Source organism: Pezoporus flaviventris, unplaced genomic scaffold (assembly GCF_033815535.1).
Source record: "Pezoporus flaviventris isolate CSIRO_AGI_PZ_B2104156 unplaced genomic scaffold, CSIRO_AGI_Pfla_v1 ptg000036l, whole genome shotgun sequence".
In the NCBI taxonomy this organism is placed as follows: Eukaryota; Metazoa; Chordata; class Aves; order Psittaciformes; family Psittacidae; genus Pezoporus; species Pezoporus flaviventris.
The window spans coordinates 9,559,326-9,577,011 of record NW_026892584.1 but is presented as its reverse complement, the minus strand read 5'-3'; the positions used below and the strand labels follow the sequence as shown (position 1 = coordinate 9,577,011).

The 17,686-nt window shown below is 40.4% G+C and overlaps 1 protein-coding gene across 2 annotated transcripts; it reads left to right on the top strand.

The window, feature by feature from the left end:
• The first annotated feature begins 211 nt into the window (after positions 1–211).
• On the top strand, positions 212–17,220 carry SPTY2D1 (SPT2 chromatin protein domain containing 1). 2 transcript variants are annotated; one of them, XM_061463033.1, is made up of 7 exons: positions 212–305; positions 8,732–8,846; positions 10,283–11,488; positions 11,633–11,953; positions 12,757–12,916; positions 13,552–13,629; positions 15,710–17,220. In XM_061463033.1, the coding sequence occupies exons 1-7, from the start codon at positions 246–248 to the stop codon at positions 15,804–15,806; spliced, it is 2,037 nt and encodes a 678-aa protein (XP_061319017.1). In that variant the 5' UTR covers positions 212–245; the 3' UTR covers positions 15,807–17,220. The 2 variants fall into 2 exon arrangements, with proteins under 2 accessions (XP_061319017.1, XP_061319016.1); XM_061463032.1 differs by having other exon boundaries at positions 10,283–11,953.
• The last annotated feature ends 466 nt before the right edge of the window (positions 17,221–17,686 follow it).

The following is a 17,686-nucleotide window of genomic DNA, read 5'->3' as shown; positions in this document are numbered from 1 at the left end:
TCTGCAGCGGAGACGTTTCCTGAGGCGTGGCGTCCGTCACAGTGGAAGTGACGTGCAGGCAGGGTGACGCCGGCGCGAGGCGAGGTGATATAAAGGGTAGGCGGTGGCGGCCGGAAGCGAGCGGAGCGGAGCTGAGCCGAGCGGCGGTGGCGGAGGGGTGGGCTGCGGGTGGGGGGCGCTTCCGTCGGGCGCGGAGGGGAGCGGGGAGGAGGAGGGCCGGTGCCCCAGCCCCTCTCGAGCTGGCCATGGATTTTCACAATATTCTCTTGAAGGCCTCGGAGCAACAGGGACTGAACTCGGTGCCGGTGAGCTCGGGGGTTGTCAGGGCTGTTGACGGGGAGGGCGGGCTACGTGAGGGCCAGGGCACGGTGACCGCTGCAGCCGCTGGGGCGGCGGAGCCCCCGGCTGCCCGATCTCTCGTGGCCCCGGGGGGAGCGGTTACTGGGGCCGTGCAGGGAGGAGCTGGTGGGCCCGGCAGCCCGGCGCTCCCCTCACCGGGGGCTGAGGGTCCCGCTTGGGCCGCTGCCCCTCTCCTCGGCTCCTGCCCCGGGTGCCGCCCGAGGAGGCCGGTGTACGGGCCTGGCTGGCCTTCGCGGAGCCGGCCTGGGGCCGCGCCTTCCGCCTCGCCAGCTGAGGTACTCGCTTTAGGGGACCGGAGAGGAGCCGGCGTGGGGGAGGCGAAGCGGGGCCCTTCCTGTCAGCAGGTCTCGGCAGTCTTGGGGCTGGGAAGGGGCTGCCGGAGTTTGCGCTTTCTGGTCGCCGAAAACGCCGAGATCCCGAGAGAGAAAACGGTGGTGCAGGGGTTGTTGTTAAAAGTTGGCTAAGCCCTTTTGTTTGCTCTGAAAACAGAAGTCTGCCACGTCTCAAATGCAGGTCGGAGACAAAGCATATCAAGCTTGGGATGAATATGCTGTATTTTCCAATACCTTTGTATCCATTGCTAAGGGATAACAACTACATGGGGATGACTGGTGAAAGGCATTTGATTTGTTATGAATATTGCTCAGAAGTTTGTATTTCAGCAGTTTGTGCATTAACTCAAGCTAAAAGTTTTATGTTGATTCAGTATGAAATAACCCACTTACTTGGCTGAATGAAGTCTGCTGCTAGGAAGGGCCTGTGGCCTGTCGGTACATTCATATACTGGGTTTCATTCCTTTGACAGGACCCAAATTGTAAGTCGTGTGCTTATTTGGATAAAAGAAAATATTTTCTTTTTTAGTAGCCACGAGCTAGAGAAATGCTTTTCCTGTCCTTTAACTGAGTGCCAGAGTCCCATGTTTCTATGATTAGCTTGCTTGTACCAGTATAAATGGGAGGGGTAGTTGTTTTTCTACAGTTTATCCTAAAAAGCAGAAAAAAGTATACTCTTCAGTTCTGACATTGCTGAAGTGGAGACACTGTGGAATTGAGAGTATCTCGGTTTCTGTATCACTCGTAAAACTTTGGTAATGTTCACCAATACTGTGACTAGTTGACAATATGGACCAGCTGTATGGTAGATAACTTGTCAAATATTACTGTGTTTTAAAAATCTGATAAAATGTATTCAATATCTAGCTTGATTTAGTTTGCCTCTTGACTCTACATAGAGGTCTAATTTGTAACATAAATATGAAAATATCAAATGTATAAATACTTTAAGATAACTAAATATCTATTTATGACTCTTAAAACAACTTGTTCCATTAAATTGTCATTGGGATGTTGTAGTTCTTACTCCAGATGTTTAAAACTTATTTTTATCTATTTAGTTTGCTCTTGCAGCTTTAGTGTAGTGTACTGCTATTTTTTGTCACAGATAGTTACAAGCCATGATGATGAATTGATGAAATCTGCTATGTTCTCTATTGCCGATGTGATGGTAGAGAGAGGCAATCCTACTTGCTGTGCAATGGATGACAGTTTTGTTACTCTTTTTAGTAAAGGCAAGATTAGGATTTGCCTATGTGATTAATTCAATCCATAGCTGGAGCAGTTCAGTTCTAGACAATGTAGCTTTCAACTGTAAAGCTGGCCTTAGTTTTTGAGCAAAAGTGGAGCTGCACTTGGCACTGCCTGAGGTTATCTTCAGCTGTTAAGCTTCAAAAGGGGGTCTGATCAATGGACATCAAAGTAACTCCAGATTAAAGCTTGTACATAAAATGTGCATATAGGAATATAATTAATTTTAAATATTTTTTATTAAAAATGCCATATAGGCTAATAACAACTTACTGGTGTGTCAAGTTAGCAGGTTTCCAGCAATGTCCATTCCTGGGTTAATCACCATATTGCCCGAGTTTTTCTTTGGGAAGTTTAAAGTTTACAGTGCACTAAACTGAATATTCCGTGCCTCTTTTAATGAAAAATAGTAACATGCACTACAGTATATATCTCAAAAGTAGAAACTATAGAAAAACTCTATTTAAGACATAATATAGTCTTTTATTGTGGAAGAGGGACCTGCATAAAACAGGTCCTGTAAAAATGGATCTATTTGTTCATCTCCCTGTGGAAATCCAGATTCAACAGGAATATTGTTGAAATAAGCCTTTCAATACCCTATTAATTGCATCAGGTTTTTTTCCTAAATAAAACAGAAGGTATATGAACTAGTGTAAAGCTATTAATGATGTGTTGCTAATAATCTTCATAGCAGTTGCTGGTAAGAGCCCCAGTTTTTCCTCACATAGTGTTCCACAGGGACTCCTGTATCATGTGTGTATATCTTGTTACATGTGTTCATGTTAGCAGCTTATTAGATTTCCAATATGGTCTTGCTTTGATTAGACATGATGTCAATTAGGAGGTCTAATGTTTATTTTAGTAAAATTTTAATACTGTCTATGTTGCTCTTCTCTGTGAAACTGGTATATTCTATTATGCTGCAGCAAGTTTTATGTGACTTGATAGATGTGGGGAAGCACTTTGAGATGTTTGAATGGAAGATATTCTTAAAGCATAAAATTGTATTGCAGTTCAAAGAAAAAACAAAACACACACACTGAGCATAGTTGGAACTGTCATTCTTTTATTTCACCTTCTTTCTACTGTCATTAATAATTTATTAGAAATGATCTCGCGTACCTCGCTGTTCCTTTTAACTGAGGCTGGATCTTTGGTGCAAAACATCTGGTACAGAATATCATTCAACCAAGAACAGGTGACCCAAAACTGAAACAGCTGGGCAGCCACGAAGTCTCATTTTAAGTTGGACTGATACATAGTGAGTATTCAAAGTTGCAAAATACCCTCTGGTAAAGTTGACGGATACACCTAGTGACAGGGAGTTAAGTATTTGCAAAGTAAAAGAGTAGCAAAGTCCCAGAGTTTGTTGAGAGGACCCTGTGTCTTTCAGAGCCTGCCCATGAAAATTGTGACCTGCAAGCTGTTTTCCCATAGGGAAGAGAAGCCCTGCAAGAGTAGCTGCTGAGAAGCCCTACTGTGAAGTACCGATTGCTATTGTAGAATCAGACTCCTGTTTGATTGGTGTGCATGTGTTTATTTATTGTTAAAACGTGTCCCAAACCAGGGCCTACAAATGCTTTGTGTTCTATCAACTTCCACACCAGGAGAACTGCTAGATACGTAGTATAAGAAGTTGGCAAGGGTTAGAAGGGCATTTACTCTATTTGACAGAACTTGGTAGTTAAGTTACAGGCACTTGCAGACATTTACTAAAATGCATAGAACTTTAAGTTTTTCCTATTCCTAGTGTCTCTGAGTAAGTGGATGAGATGGGGAACACAATACCACTACAGAAAGGGAAGCATGAAGTGTTCTGCTTAATTTTCTTTTTATTATGTGAAGCAACATTTAAGGGAAGAAATTTCTACATTATTTTCAGCTAGTGGTTCAGCTCCTGTGTGGTGACAGCAGTTGCAAAATCTTAAAACTATTTTTGCATGTTTAGGAGTAAGAGGTGTGACCCTTTTGAATTGGTTTTGGGAGGTAACAGTACGAGCTGATAGTTAAAATTCTTGTCAGTAAAGCCTTTCTCTTGGTATGGGTTAGAACCTGCAAGGAATTGAACAATTTTAAGTAAATGCTTGATAACTACCATCTAGATAACTACCATAACTAGATACTGAAAATAATAGTTGAGAGAAGATTATGTGCACATATTCTGAGAAAGCCTAACTGCAGAGCTGTTGATTTAAAAAAAAAAACAAAACAAAACCCAGCAGGGTGTCTGCAGGAACAGACTGTAATAAGGCTGCAGCAGAGGCCCCTGGGCTGTTAACACAAATGACCACTTACAGTTTGGAAAACTGCCTTTTGAGGAACTAGTGTTAGGGCATTGTGAGAGATGAGACACAAACAAGGTTATATGTGTGGCTTAACTGGGTGAATGAACTGTTAGTGATGTTCTTAGCAAGTTATACCCTGAAGAGTATTTCAGGGGAAACGGCAACTTCCCATTGGAGAAGGCTGCATGTGTTGATGGATGGTAAGGCAAAACAGTTAAAGTGTTGTAACATCACACAGGGGCCACAACTGGCCAGTGAAAAACAAGCAAACAGAAACCCCCACCCTCTGGGAGCCTCTGCAACTTGCCCATACTGGCTAGCACAAGTAGAATATTCTTTACGTTGTATATGCAAGCACATGGCAGAAATTATTAGCTGCAGAGGTGCTCTATCTGAGAATCAGGTTTGGAAGAACTGATCACTCATATCTTGTGCTGTTACCTTTGTAAATATTGATTTAATGTGAAAAGCAACACTACTTCACTTGCTTGTGTCTGGGTCTAGGCCTTTTAGGGCTTCATTTGGATACCATGAAGTTTATAGTTATTTTATGGAATCCGTTTTACAGTCCAATATCTGATAATTGAATGCTGACCTCAAAACAGCTGCAACTGTATCAGGATCATGTGCCATCTTTTAAAGAAAGTCAGTGATTTAAGTGCAAAAGCTTGGTTGCAGGTTGCACAGTTAAACTTGGCACCTGGAGCTTACCTGTGGCTGACAGCTAGACGCTGGCATCTGCATTTAAGGGATGGATGTCTTGTGTATATGTACATAAACTATATCTGATATATCTCACAAGACAGTATGCATGTGTGTGAATGTGTAGGCACATACAGTCTCGTGAGATTTTTAACTACTTTACCATATTAATACCAGGGTTTTTTGGTGATTGTTTTTTAATTCATTTCTTTGTTTTGAGGAATACTTTTCTGCTTCTTTGTTACTCATGTAACTTTTTATGCTATGTATCCCATGGAGGACAAAAAATATTCAGGTTTTAGGGGGAAAACAAATAAGATTTTGCACTGTAATGGACTACACCATACTTTTATTATAAAAGTACCATTAGTCGAATTTAGGGAGAGCCAGGTATTGGGTAGATAGTTATGGCAAGATTTGCAGAGGTGAAGGTAAAAAAAAAAAAAAGAAACCTCAGGAGAAATACTACTCACAGGTAGGAAAAGACTTGTTATTTCAGGAGGGTACACAGTTGAAGAAAAGCACTGCCATGGCCTTTACTTTTTCCTTTGGGTAAAGCAGAACCCACTTTGTGTATCTCAGCAGTATAGAGTTAGAGGTGTCATCAAGTGCTGCCCAGGGAAATAATCAGTGTTCTGGGAACAGTCTGAGCTGCTCTCTCCTACAGGCTAAACTTTTCTGTTTCTCTTTTGATTTAACCAACTTGGCAATAGCTTTAAAAAGCCAGAATAGTGCAGCTGCTGCTTGGATGATAGTGATATAGGTTTACAAAATCAACTCTCACATTGTGGTGAGCTCACTTGTGCAGAGATGAAACTCAATAAACGAGCTTGACAGTAGTAGCTCTTTAATGTGATGAGGCAACATGTCAGGTTTTATGACTGTAGTGTACACTGCAGTCATATCTCTGTAATTTGGTTTTAGTAGTTCTGGAAATTACTTCAGGTGACTACAACTAGGTGGGATTGCAGCTGCTGTTCCTGGAACTAGTTTTGGCAGCAGCTTAGAAATGAGTCTCCGAACCTTGCTTCTTAGTGCATGTATGTACAAGATAATGTATGGGTTTGCATGTTGGTAATTGAAGTAATCCGAGGATCTCTTCATGTACTGCTGATTCAGTAAATCGAATTAGAATGAAGGCTTCCATTGTGTGATACTGAAATCTAGGAAGTTATGATACTAGCTTGCCTGATTATTATTGCTTCTAAAACATTTGGAGGTAGGTGTTTTAACTACCAGATATTTTAATTTAATTTTTTAGTTACGTTTCATAAGGCTACATGAGGATAGGAAGATATTTATGAAATCCTGACTTGTGTGGCTTTATTAAGGATGTTGGTTTTATTTGGGACCATATTTTACAGCTCTTACTTGGTGAGGCTCCGAACTTGCCATGCAGAAGATCTTGGTTTATGTTGTAATTTGTCTTACTACTGAAATAAAGAAAACAAACAAACCCCTAAGCCCTAGGGTTGTGTTGGTTTTGTTGTGTTTTAACATACTCTTCTGCTTTCCATCTGCTTCAGGGTTTAACTGGCTTCTGTTGTATTTACCTCTGCAAATGTCTCTTTCTCATTGATTTTTCTTCTCCAGTCTGTTTCTTTCCATGTTATTCCAATAATCGGGACATTTAGGAAAGGTAATGTCTGAACAGGTATAGCACACTAGTGCAGGTGTTTGTTACAGATTTCCATAAGAAAGGTGCTTGCACTCTTTAACATTGATTAAAATAATATTTATTGGATATAAGCAGGAGAAGCAAAAAAGGGGGACAGTATAGAGTAACTTTACATCTGCATTGGACAGGCATCTAGGCGTGGCAGGCTGTACAGATCCTGTGTGTGGTGAGGATTGCTAGCATCTTCAGAGCTGTTACAGGATGTTCTTGGAAGTAAGCAGCTCTGTTTCCTCTGCCAAGCAAAAGGGTGTTAGACGAAAACATCCTGCTTCGCTTTAAAATACAGACATAGAAACATACAATAGTTTGGGTTGAAAGAGACCTTTAAAAATAATCTAGTCCAACCTGCCTGCAATGAGCAGGGACATCTTCAACTAGAGCAGGTGGCTCAGAGCCACATCTAGCCTGACCGTAAATGTTTCCAGGGATGGCACATCTGCCGCCTCTCTAGGCAGTCTGTTGTGGTGTTGCTCCAGAGAGCACTCTTATAAAAGGTTTTTCTTATATCTAGTCTGAATCTACCCTCTTTTAGTTTAAAGCCATTAGCCTTGTCCTATTGCTACAGATCCTACTAAAAAGCAAGGTCTTCCACTGGAGCCTTCTCTTTTCCAGGCAAATTGCACCACATGCAGTTGGTACGATTACCAGGTGCCATGTGGGAGCTGCAAATTCTGTTGCCATTCGTCTGCTGAGTTCATCCAGTTGTCTTGAGTGATAAGTATAGTAGTGTGCATGCCTGCACCAGTTCAGGTCAGCTGGTATGTGGATCACTTTACTCCTTAATGTACAATAGTCTAAGATCACTGCAGCAACAACTAAAATCAGTATCACTGGGTTTAGATCCATCTACTAGTTATGTTGGTGAAGTCAGTTCCAATTTACTTTTGGAGTAATTAAATTTTTGGGGTTGATGTATTTATTCATTGAATAAGGCAAGCTGAAACTGAGTGTCCACAAACAAAGCTGAAAAGCCCTAATGGACCTGGAAACCTGTAGCCTGGGATTGCACAGACTCTGGAAGCTTGGGCTTTAGTCTGCTTTTGTTTCCTGCTTGATTTAGAGACTAAGGCTGGACTGAAATATTTGTATTTCATTACTGATACAGTTGTTTCATTCCTTCTCAGTCCAGTGCATTTCATTCATTTCTCTTGGTTTCCCTGTCTTCTGGTTTCCTGTTCATTCCTTCAAAAGCTGAGTGTGCTCTTGTTGCAGATGACTGGAAAGCACCTCACTAGAGAGAAGCAGCAATATATTTTAGTTAGGCAAAGTAATAACTTTACAGAGCTCAATAAGTTCCATGGAATTTAACAGAGTTTAACAGTAGTTTGACAAGGTTCAGTAAGCTTGATGGCAAGGTTCACCTTATTAATTACTGCATGGAAAAAACATTTGAAGGAAAATTGGGTTCAGGTTGGGTTAGAATGTTTCACACAGGGACCAGAGACACACCGAGTAAGGAGGTCTCTCCCATTGAATCATTAGGTTCAGAGTGGATCCTCTTGCTTTCTGAACCACTTCTGGAGCCCAGCTGTGGCTGGTTCCAGTCTTAGTCTCAGATTTGGTCAATGGTTTAGGTGTAACGGAATTATCCATGTAATGCTTATAATAACATTGAATAGCTATGTGGATTAGTAATGTTTCATAATACTAATTCAGCATGCTGTCAGTCACTGAGGATCTGTTGTGGGTAAGGGGTCGCTCCATCTTGGGGTCGCTCCATCCTCTAATGAGAGATGTCCATGCTCAAGGGAGCCACCAGACATGCAGTCCAGCTGCAGTTCAGGGAGAGCTCAGACTGGGCCCATCCTGATAATAACGTTTTTAGGGTGAAGTAAGTAGTTGGCTGCTCGTCAATAGCATAAACAAGATGGGGGGGTTTCTAGGTCGCAAGTTCACCCCAAAGATACGAGGCCTGTTGCTCCTTAGCATGAACCAAAATACAGCTGTGAGTTAAGTGTATCCATCACAGCTCTGCTTCAGTGGGAATTCATGTGTGTTTATCTTGTACCATCCCTGCCTAAAGTCAAGTACATGACTGTTATGCAACTTGTCAGTTTTAAAAACTTCTAAGATTTTTACATTTCTTAATTTTTCTGACATACTTCTTTTTTCTTTACAGAAAAGGTACAGTTTGGCTGTTGGTCCTCCCAAAAAGGTTCCGAAAGTCAAGGGTGTAGAGTCTGCAGCAGTGCAGGCATTCCTCAGACGGCAAGAAGAAGAGAAAAGAAAGAAAGGTAGCAGCTCAAAATATTTCCTGTGGGAGACTTCCATTGACCTTGAGACTCTGTCACCTTACTAAAAGCTCTAGCAAATACAGCTACACATCTGTTTCTGGAATTTATGTACCTAACATGCTGAGGGAAAGCCAGGGCTAAGTAAAGACTAGGGATTTTTTGCATGACTGAAGTATCAGCTATACTAGTATTTGCTGTTGGAGATGAGTAGGTAAGGAGAAAGAGGTATTGCAAGAAATCATGTGGACTTTTGGTAACTTAACTTTGAAAAGCTTTGTGCATGGAAAAATGGTAAAAGTTCTTGTTGTGTCTTAATCTAATGTATTGGTGCAGTCTGAATTTCACTTTTGTAAAGCAGCAGCTTTGTTTGAGCCACAGTTTTTCCACTGTATTGTATTTCCTTTAAATAGTCTGTAAAATAAGCTAATACTGTGTTGCTTCTGATATTAATGCTTTGATAGAGGTAACCAAATCTGATGGACTGGATGACCCAGGTGTTATTCTTCCTCTTCTGGTCCTGTAATGAGCCTGCTCCTTATTCCCTGTATTGTGGTCCAGCCAGAAGCAAGACTGAACATGAATTCCACATAGGCATGCATGCACACACACTCTGTACAGTCATGGCCCTTGACAACACAATAACATAGGTAGCGGGTGTTACCTTTACAGGTAACACCCAAAGCATGAGTAGGTCAATCCATTTTCTAGGAATTGATGCTTTTTCTGAGTGTTTTCTGGTATTTGGCACCTACTCCCTTGGTCTCCCCAGTACCTGACATTCAAACATCTCATCCTATTCACCAGCTAGTTCAGACTGAATTTTACATCAGCAGATCACATGCAGGCTTGAGCTAGAGAGCATAGCTGTGAAGAAATTAGCTAAAAACAGTTTAGTAAAAATATAGGACAGACTGTAGAGATAGGGCACAGTTCTCTGTCAGACAAATGTAGCCACCACCAGTTTGCTTATGTGTGGCTGGCTCCTCTCTCCCCTACACCCTTCTAAACACACTCAGTGTGTTTTCTGGTTCTTATCCCCCCAGTGCTCTCTGATTTCCTCCATTTCCTTATTTCCTGTAAACATCTGACAGTAAATTCTGTACTGTCTCATGGTTCTCTTGCTCAGTCTCAGAACTCCTTCCATTACCCAGAAATTCCCTAAGTCGTGTACCTCCTCACACAGTAGTTCTCCTTAGTTTGCATAGCTTTCTGGAGAGCTGCTTTGGTTGAATAACCTTAATGGGTTTTGCAGTAGCAGTATTTGACTTAATTGTTCACCTTTGTTTGTAAGAGTAGCTTGTTCAGGTGGGTTAGCTATAGTCTATTTTGAATAGCTGTTAGCCAGATATCTAAATTACTGTCCTAAATGTCTTATCTCGAAGAAATTTAAATAAAGGAGTGCTTTTGCATACTTTTCTCCTGGTTTTCTTTTACAGCACTGGAAGAAAGAAGAAAGAAAGAACAGCTCTTGGCTAGACGCATTGAACTTAAACATGACAGAAAGGCAAGAGCTATGGCCTCAAGGACAAAGGATAATTTTTATGGTTATAATGGCATTCCTGTTGAAGAGAAGCCTAAAAAGAGGAGGACTTGTGAAAATGTTGCTCAAGCCCCAGAGGCTGAGTATGCAACAGAAGAGGAAACTGAGCAACCTGAATATAGTCACACTGAATCTGAGCATGAGCAAGAATATGAAGAGAAACCATCCAAAGCTGCAATGAAACCAAAGGCACCTCCCAAAAGTGCACCAGCACCTCTGAACTTTGCAGAGCTCTTAAGACTTGCTGAAAAAAAGCAGTATGAACCGGTGGAAATAAAACCAGTGAAAAAAGTAGAAGAGAGACCCAGAACAGCAGAAGAATTGAGAGAGAGGGAGTACTTAGGGCGCAAAAGCAAAAGAGTAGAAATGCACGGGAAAACCGAGAAGGAGGTTAAGAATACAGGGATATCCAGTTCTTCCAAAAAAGTGACCTCTCAGAAAGAATCTGTGAATGCAAAGCTTAACAAAAGCTCAGTAGATAAACATTCCATACCAAAAAGCAGTCTAACATCTTCTATCAGTGGTACTGATAAGAAATCCAAAACACCAGCATTGGCTGAAAAATATTCACGATCATCATCTTCCTCCAGATTTGATCAAACGGGAAAAAACTCACAAAATGGCTCCTTAAAAAGCTCTCCTGGTAGCAGTCATGGTAAATTGCCTGTTAATGGTATTGGAAGGTCTGGCTCAAGTTCTCATGTGCCACCCTCAAAAGCAACAGCCAATGGGGCTCAGAGGCCTCTGTCTGCTAAAGAATCCAGCCTAAAAAAGTCTGCCCATATGAAATCGGGAAATACTGCATTCCTTCAGCATGGAATTAACTCCAGTGCAAAGCGATCAGGCAGCAGCTTAGGGAAAGGAGGACCTGGGCATCCAGGTGGTGGTTCAAGTACAGGACCTGGGCGATCAAGCAGCAATTCTGGTGTGGGACCTGGAAGGCCGGGAAGTGGTTTAAGCCCAGGACCTGGGCGACTGGGCAGTGGTTCAAGCATGAAACCTGGAAAGACAGCAGGCAGCTCAAGCACAGGACCTGGGCGACCAGGCAGCAGCTTGGGCACTGGGCCAGGAAGGCCAGCCATCAGCATGAGTACGGGACCTGGTCGACCAGGCGGCAGCAGCACGAGTGCGGGACCTGGTCGACCAGGCAGCAGCAGCACGAGTACGGGACCTGGTCGACCAGGCGGCAGCAGCACGAGTACGGGACCTGGTCGACCAGGCGGCAGCAGCACGAGTACGGGACCAGGAAGGCCAGGCATCAGACCAAGTACTGGACCTGGTCGACCAGGCAGCAGCATGGGTACGGGACCAGGAAGGCCAGGAGTCAGTTCAGGCATGGGAGCCAAGCGACCAGGCAGCAGTTTGGGAACAGGACCAGGAAGACCAGGCATCAGCCCAAGTGCAGGACCTGGGCGACCAGGCAGTGGTTTGGGTACTACTGTAAAACCGAAGTGTACTGTTGTATCAGAAACTATTTCTTCTAAAAACTTAGTAACAAGACCCAGCAATGGACAGATAAATGGCATGAGATCTTTTCAAGGTCGTAGACCTGTGTTTCATCCACAAGGTATGAAATTCCAGAGCAAATATTTTTTCAGTTATTTGGTTTATATTTTTAAAGTATGTATGTGTTTATGTCACAGAGGGCCTTTGACAATTATGGGTACAATTAGGAAGTCTTGGACAAAATACCATATTTCACAGTAGAACGTTTGTTTTTTGCTTTGCAATTTCTAGTTTATTTTTTACCTGTGCTCATGTTTCTTGAAATCCAGACTGGGATGTGAAGTATTACAGGAAAGAAAACTAAGCAGCCTATGATAGATGTTGATATATGAATGCTGTTAGAAGGAAAAGAATTAAAGGATTCACTTCCTGTATTGTTTAATTATGCTTAGTCTTTAAAATTCTAATGTCTTAAATAATGGATGTTTAAAGTGGTACATAAAAACTAAAACCACACGGCAAACCTGTGACTGAAATGTACATATTTTGGAAAATTCACTTTAACAGTAAGCAAGCTGTTCTGAAAAGTTGTTTCTGAACAGGAACAAGCAGCATGAACCCTATCTAACAAATAAGTGCCTAGAAAGCCTTGAACAAGAGCATAGACTTCTGCCTGACAGTTTCCTCAGGTTGGCATCATTGGTGATACTAAGATGTAATCTTCTAAAGCACAACTTAGGGAAAGTATTTCCTGTTATTGAGTTTCTGAGAATTGTTAGTTAACTTGAGGCAGATGTTTTCCACCTTGAAGCCTGGAGCTGTAAAACTGCTGTGTCCAAAGCATACCAAGGAGAAGTACTGTCAAATCAATGTTATATTAATGCTATTAATTAATGATTTTTTTTTTACTCTCCTGTCAATTAGGGCTTGGGAGACCACCTATTAGTTACAAGAGACAAATAGATGATGATGATGATGATGATGAATATGACTCTGAAATGGATGACTTCATTGAAGATGAAGGGGAACCCCAGGAAGAAATATCAAAACATATTCGGGAAATATTTGGCTATGACCGGAAAAGGTAAGCAAATGTTAATTTTAAGGTATTGCAGAGCAATCAACAGAAATCAGTATAGTTCAAATATAAATGTTTTTGAATTAGAGGAAGTGCTGGTATCCAAAACTGGGTTTGCATTGCAGAAATTTAACAATCATTAGAACTGCTTCTGTGCTAAAGGGACCTTGAATTTTCACACTGCTACCACGTTCAATAAAATTTGATGCAGTAGAACATAGCTGGAAAACAATACAGCTTCTTCAATGTCTCACCTGTATAAATCATAGTAACTTCTTTCCATTACTGGATTTTAAATGGTTTCCATAGCAGTCTGCAGTATTTCAGAATTCATCAAATGTTGCTGCCTGAATATGAACTGCTAAATGTAATAGTGCTAGCTACTCTGTAAGAGGATCTAACTTGATATGATTAGGAACTGCTGGGAAGTGAAGGCTGCTCTTTGGCTATTTAAGTACTTCCCTCTTGTCTGACAAAGTATAAGAAAGCAAGCATTTTAAAGGCTTGTAATATAGATTCTTTCAAAACTTTAAAATCTGTGTGGGGCAAGGTAATTATTTCTAAGAAGTGATGTGAATTCATAACTGAATTGTACATGATTGTAGTTTTTAGTGTGCTGAAAACTAATATTTAATTTCCAGATACAAAGATGAAAGTGATTATGCCTTACGCTATATGGAGAGCAGCTGGAGAGAGCAACAGAAAGAAGAAGCTAGGAGGTATGCACGAATTTAAAACTGATAGAAAGAGGGAAGACCCCATTGCCAAGTCATGGGGCTGAATTAGAGTGGATATTTGCCACTTTTTATTGCAGAGATAAATATGCCTTAGTGTTACTTGTAAGAGAGCTTTGGTAAAGATGAAAGCCAGCCTGTGGTGGGTACAGTAAATATATCTTGTATGTTCATTCTCATGCATCACAAACTCTGCTTATTAAAAACAAAAAAAAGCCCCCACACAAAAAGGCAAACTTATGCCCAAAAATCTATTTAAAAATACTTCTGCTGAAATATGAAACCCATCAATTTGTCCCAAACTTTACGATATTCTGCTAGTTTGAGGACTGGAAGGAGGTGGGTTTTTTTTGGGTGGTGGGTGTGTGTGTGTTATTTATAGACATGTGTTTGTGTGCATATTTTGTTGTTTGAAGTACTCTGAACTTTTGCAATCAGTGATTTAGAATACAAATATTGTATTTTCACTGGTTTTGCCCTCTAGACCTATACAGCTCCTGTTACTATAAAACCTGTTGATCATAAACTGATTTACTTTGGATTTTAATGGCTGATGGGACAAGCTTTGTGTAAGTTATAAAAGGTTTTTGTAGATAGTGGAAAATACTGGAATATACTGACCTAACAAATGGTTTTTGTTCAACTGAAACTTTATTATTCAGAAGGTGCCTTGAGCATTGGAAACTTGCATCTTTTTGAAGTTACAGTCAGTGTCCTTATTTGTCCTTGTCCCTGGTGAATAGTTGCAGCTCATGCAGAGCTATAGTCTGTTAAATGGAGTAAGAGGAAATAACTGTAATATTACAATGATATTGCTATTAACTGTAGTCTGTGAAGATCAAGAGTGAGGTTTTGCAGAATTGGAAATCTATGTGTGCAGCATAAAGGAAGGGGAGATAAGGAACTTGAGTAAAATTGGGTTTAATTATTTTTCCATGGTTAGGTTAAAAGTTTGGTTAAAAGCAACCTTGAAAAGAGGAACTACTTCTAAGAAAACAATCCCACCAAAATTGTAATTGTTAAGTTCTAAGTTGAAATGAAAAAATGTCTCAAGCCAGTTTCATCACAAAGATCCCTGATGTGTTTGTTTCTATTCTTAATTGAAAAGATTGCAGTTTTCTGAATTCAGGATGACTTTGCTGTGCTTGTTTAGGCATAAAATCCATTTTATAGCCTGTATTGGAGCAGTTTAGCCCAAAAGAGTTGAATCCTCGTTGTCATGTGGCTCAGCCTTCTGCATTGAGGTGCATGCTATGCTGCCTTATGTTGCTCCATAATGAACTGAGTGTGCAAATGCACTTGGCTGGGCTGCAAAAGAAGCAAAAGCTGATAAGGAAGTTGCCAATAGCTGGTAACTTTGCCGCACCCATTCCTAGTATCAAACCAACAAGACTATCCTGCCCTTATTTGTTGAAAAGGAGAACAGCTGTTGCAGATACTGTTCTCAGTATCACTTTCAACATACTGACCTCTAAGAAGCTGCAGAAATCATGCAGGGATGTAGCTAAACATGATGTATTAGAGTTTCTTCCATGGGCCTGTTCACAAGAGCTAGGTAGGGTGAGGATGGAGCAATGTTGTGCCTGTAGCTACCTCAATGTTGCCTCAAGCCAGGAAGCTGCAACAAGTCGTTTGCTTCATTACTGTTTGACTTTATCTATTGTCTCCCTTGCCAGTGTAAAAGGTCGATTTAGGTGGCTCTCAGAAGCTGATCAGAGTCAGTCCTGCTATGACTTGTATGTAAGAGCTACATTGGCAGGAATTGATGGATGTGTTTCAGCAGCTTCTTTTTGGGAAAAAAAATACTTTTCATATTAAAAACACTTTTTTACCATTTTACTTTCTTAAAGTAACTTTTCCTTCCAAAGATTTTATTCTAATTTCATATCTTGATTTCTTAAAGCTGTATTCTTGGTATAATTAAAAAAAACTTGATTGTTGAACTTCTGTAAAGTTTTTGCTCAAATCAGATGTAATTTTAGCATTGTTTTTGTTGGGGGATGGATAAAAGTCAAGCTTCATGTTTCTTGAGTAGTTGTGTAAAGAATTTAATCTTATTTGGCAGCTTAAGGCTCGGTGTTCAGGAGGACTTAGAAGAATTGAGACGGGAAGAAGAAGAATTAAAACGCAAGAGACAGTCTAAGAAGATGAGGACACATTAACTGACTGATGGTGTTGACTTTGTCATGTTTCTGTTACCCTCTGCTTCCATACATCTCTTATTCTACTTCAGTTTCTGTTTTCTTCTTAGAGGGCAAATAATATTTAAAGGGATAAAGTACTGAAAAGCAAGGCTTTAGTTTGACTTAAATAAGATATTTATTTTTAATACTTGCCAGGGTTGTTTTTTATTAAGAAATTAATGCACTAATGCATATTAAGTGGAATAAAATAAATAGATGTTTCCATTAATTAAACCTGTTCAAGATGCCAGCAGAAATATTGACTAGCTATGCACTGATTCAGAACTAATCAGCATATAGAGGTAAACCAATTTTATATTCACTTGAAAGACTAGAATATCATTCTTGTTCCTTAATATTTCTTGAGACTTGGAGAAATTGCTTTATATCCTATTCTCCGTCCCAGCTTGAGCCTCGAAGTATTAAGATGTCATCATCTCTTCAGAAGCGGCTTGGGTATAAATTCAGCGCTTGCCACAGATGTTCAAAGCAATAAAGTGCTGCATATTTTCTGATTTGAAGACCCATAAAACCAATTTGAGTCTCTTTTATTTCTAAACAGAAAAGTGCATATCATTTGCAAACTGTTACAGACATGGCCAAAAGATTACATTGGGTTTTGCTGTGTCTGGAATTCCAATACAAATCTAATTCAGGATGATAAATACACGCCCTGAAAACAGGAATTCCTAATGCTTGTATGCAACATGTGCTTTTGGGCTCAAGCATACGCTTGGAAGTTCTTTTCCTGCCCTGTAAATCTTCCCATTTGCTTAATAGCTTCTGCTGCTTTACAGACTGTGTTTGGTGCACGTTTTTTTTCCTTGCATTAAACATCCGATGTGTTAAATGATTTACAATGTGAAGCAGTCATTTATCTAATTAGGTTTTATTTAGAAAGCACATCAGAATTAAGTTTTGCTAGAAAGTATTTGCAGCTCTTCAATATTAACAACTTCTTTTTGACTGGTTAGTACTTGTGATTAATTTCATCAAACCAAGAAGCTAAAATATTATATACAGCAGGAAATCTAGTTCAGTTACTTACTTTAATGCCCATATTTGCACATTATTTCTAACTATGCACTTAAAGACTGTTTGTTTCAGTAACTGAATTTGTTTACAGTCAGCACAGGGCTTATGTAGGTCTACAGGAGTTGTACTGGAAGTCTGAAGCTCAAATCTGATGTTGCACCTGCTTTTGATTTCCCCAGGTCACCCTTCAAAGTTCACCAGTACCACTACTCAGCTTTGCCTCAAGCTCCAGGACTCCATTGATAGTACCTCTGGCTTCAGCTGCTGAGGCTGTTATGTTTTAATGCTAGGTGTACTTGGAAAAGTACAAAAAGGGAGGAAGTAAAGCAATACAAATTAAAAATTATCCCATAGGAAAGGTTCCCTTGTTGTTTTTCTATCAGGGCTATTCTGAACAATGATGCTTTTAGGAAGCAGTTCAGATAGCAACATATAAGGAGCAATCTTAGAAGCTGCTGAAGTTTAAATGTCTGATTCTTAATGTAAGAAAAAACAGATTGGCCTTTTTAAGATGTTTTCTCTCAATGGTGTAGCATTTCACTGCCTCAGTAAAACACTGACATGAGTAAGCTATTGGCATAGATTCTATAAACTAATTCAGTATTATCTGACAGGGAGCCCAGGTAAAGATACCATCATCCTTGCTCTCTATGTATTTTTTTTCTATGTTAACTAACAAAAACCATTTATCAGTGTATGCACTTGAGACCACGCAAGATAGCATAACCTCTCTGCTTGTCTAAAGTGTGTTGTATTCACCCTGGTACATTGGGACTATCTGAAATTTTCTGTTGTAATTCCTAGAATTATTCATTCAAGACCAT

What these genes read in the sequence shown, in the direction of transcription:
- SPTY2D1 (XM_061463032.1), top strand. Translation starts at nt 246, where the DNA reads ATGGATTTTCACAATATTCTCTTGAAGGCCTCGGAGCAACAGGGACTG. An exon ending in AGAAGAGAAAAGAAAGAAAG is followed by an intron (nt 8,847 to 10,282) that starts GTAGCAGCTCAA and finishes TTTCTTTTACAG; the next exon opens with CACTGGAAGAAAGAAGAAAG. An exon ending in ACCTGTGTTTCATCCACAAG is followed by an intron (nt 11,954 to 12,756) that starts GTATGAAATTCC and finishes CCTGTCAATTAG; the next exon opens with GGCTTGGGAGACCACCTATT.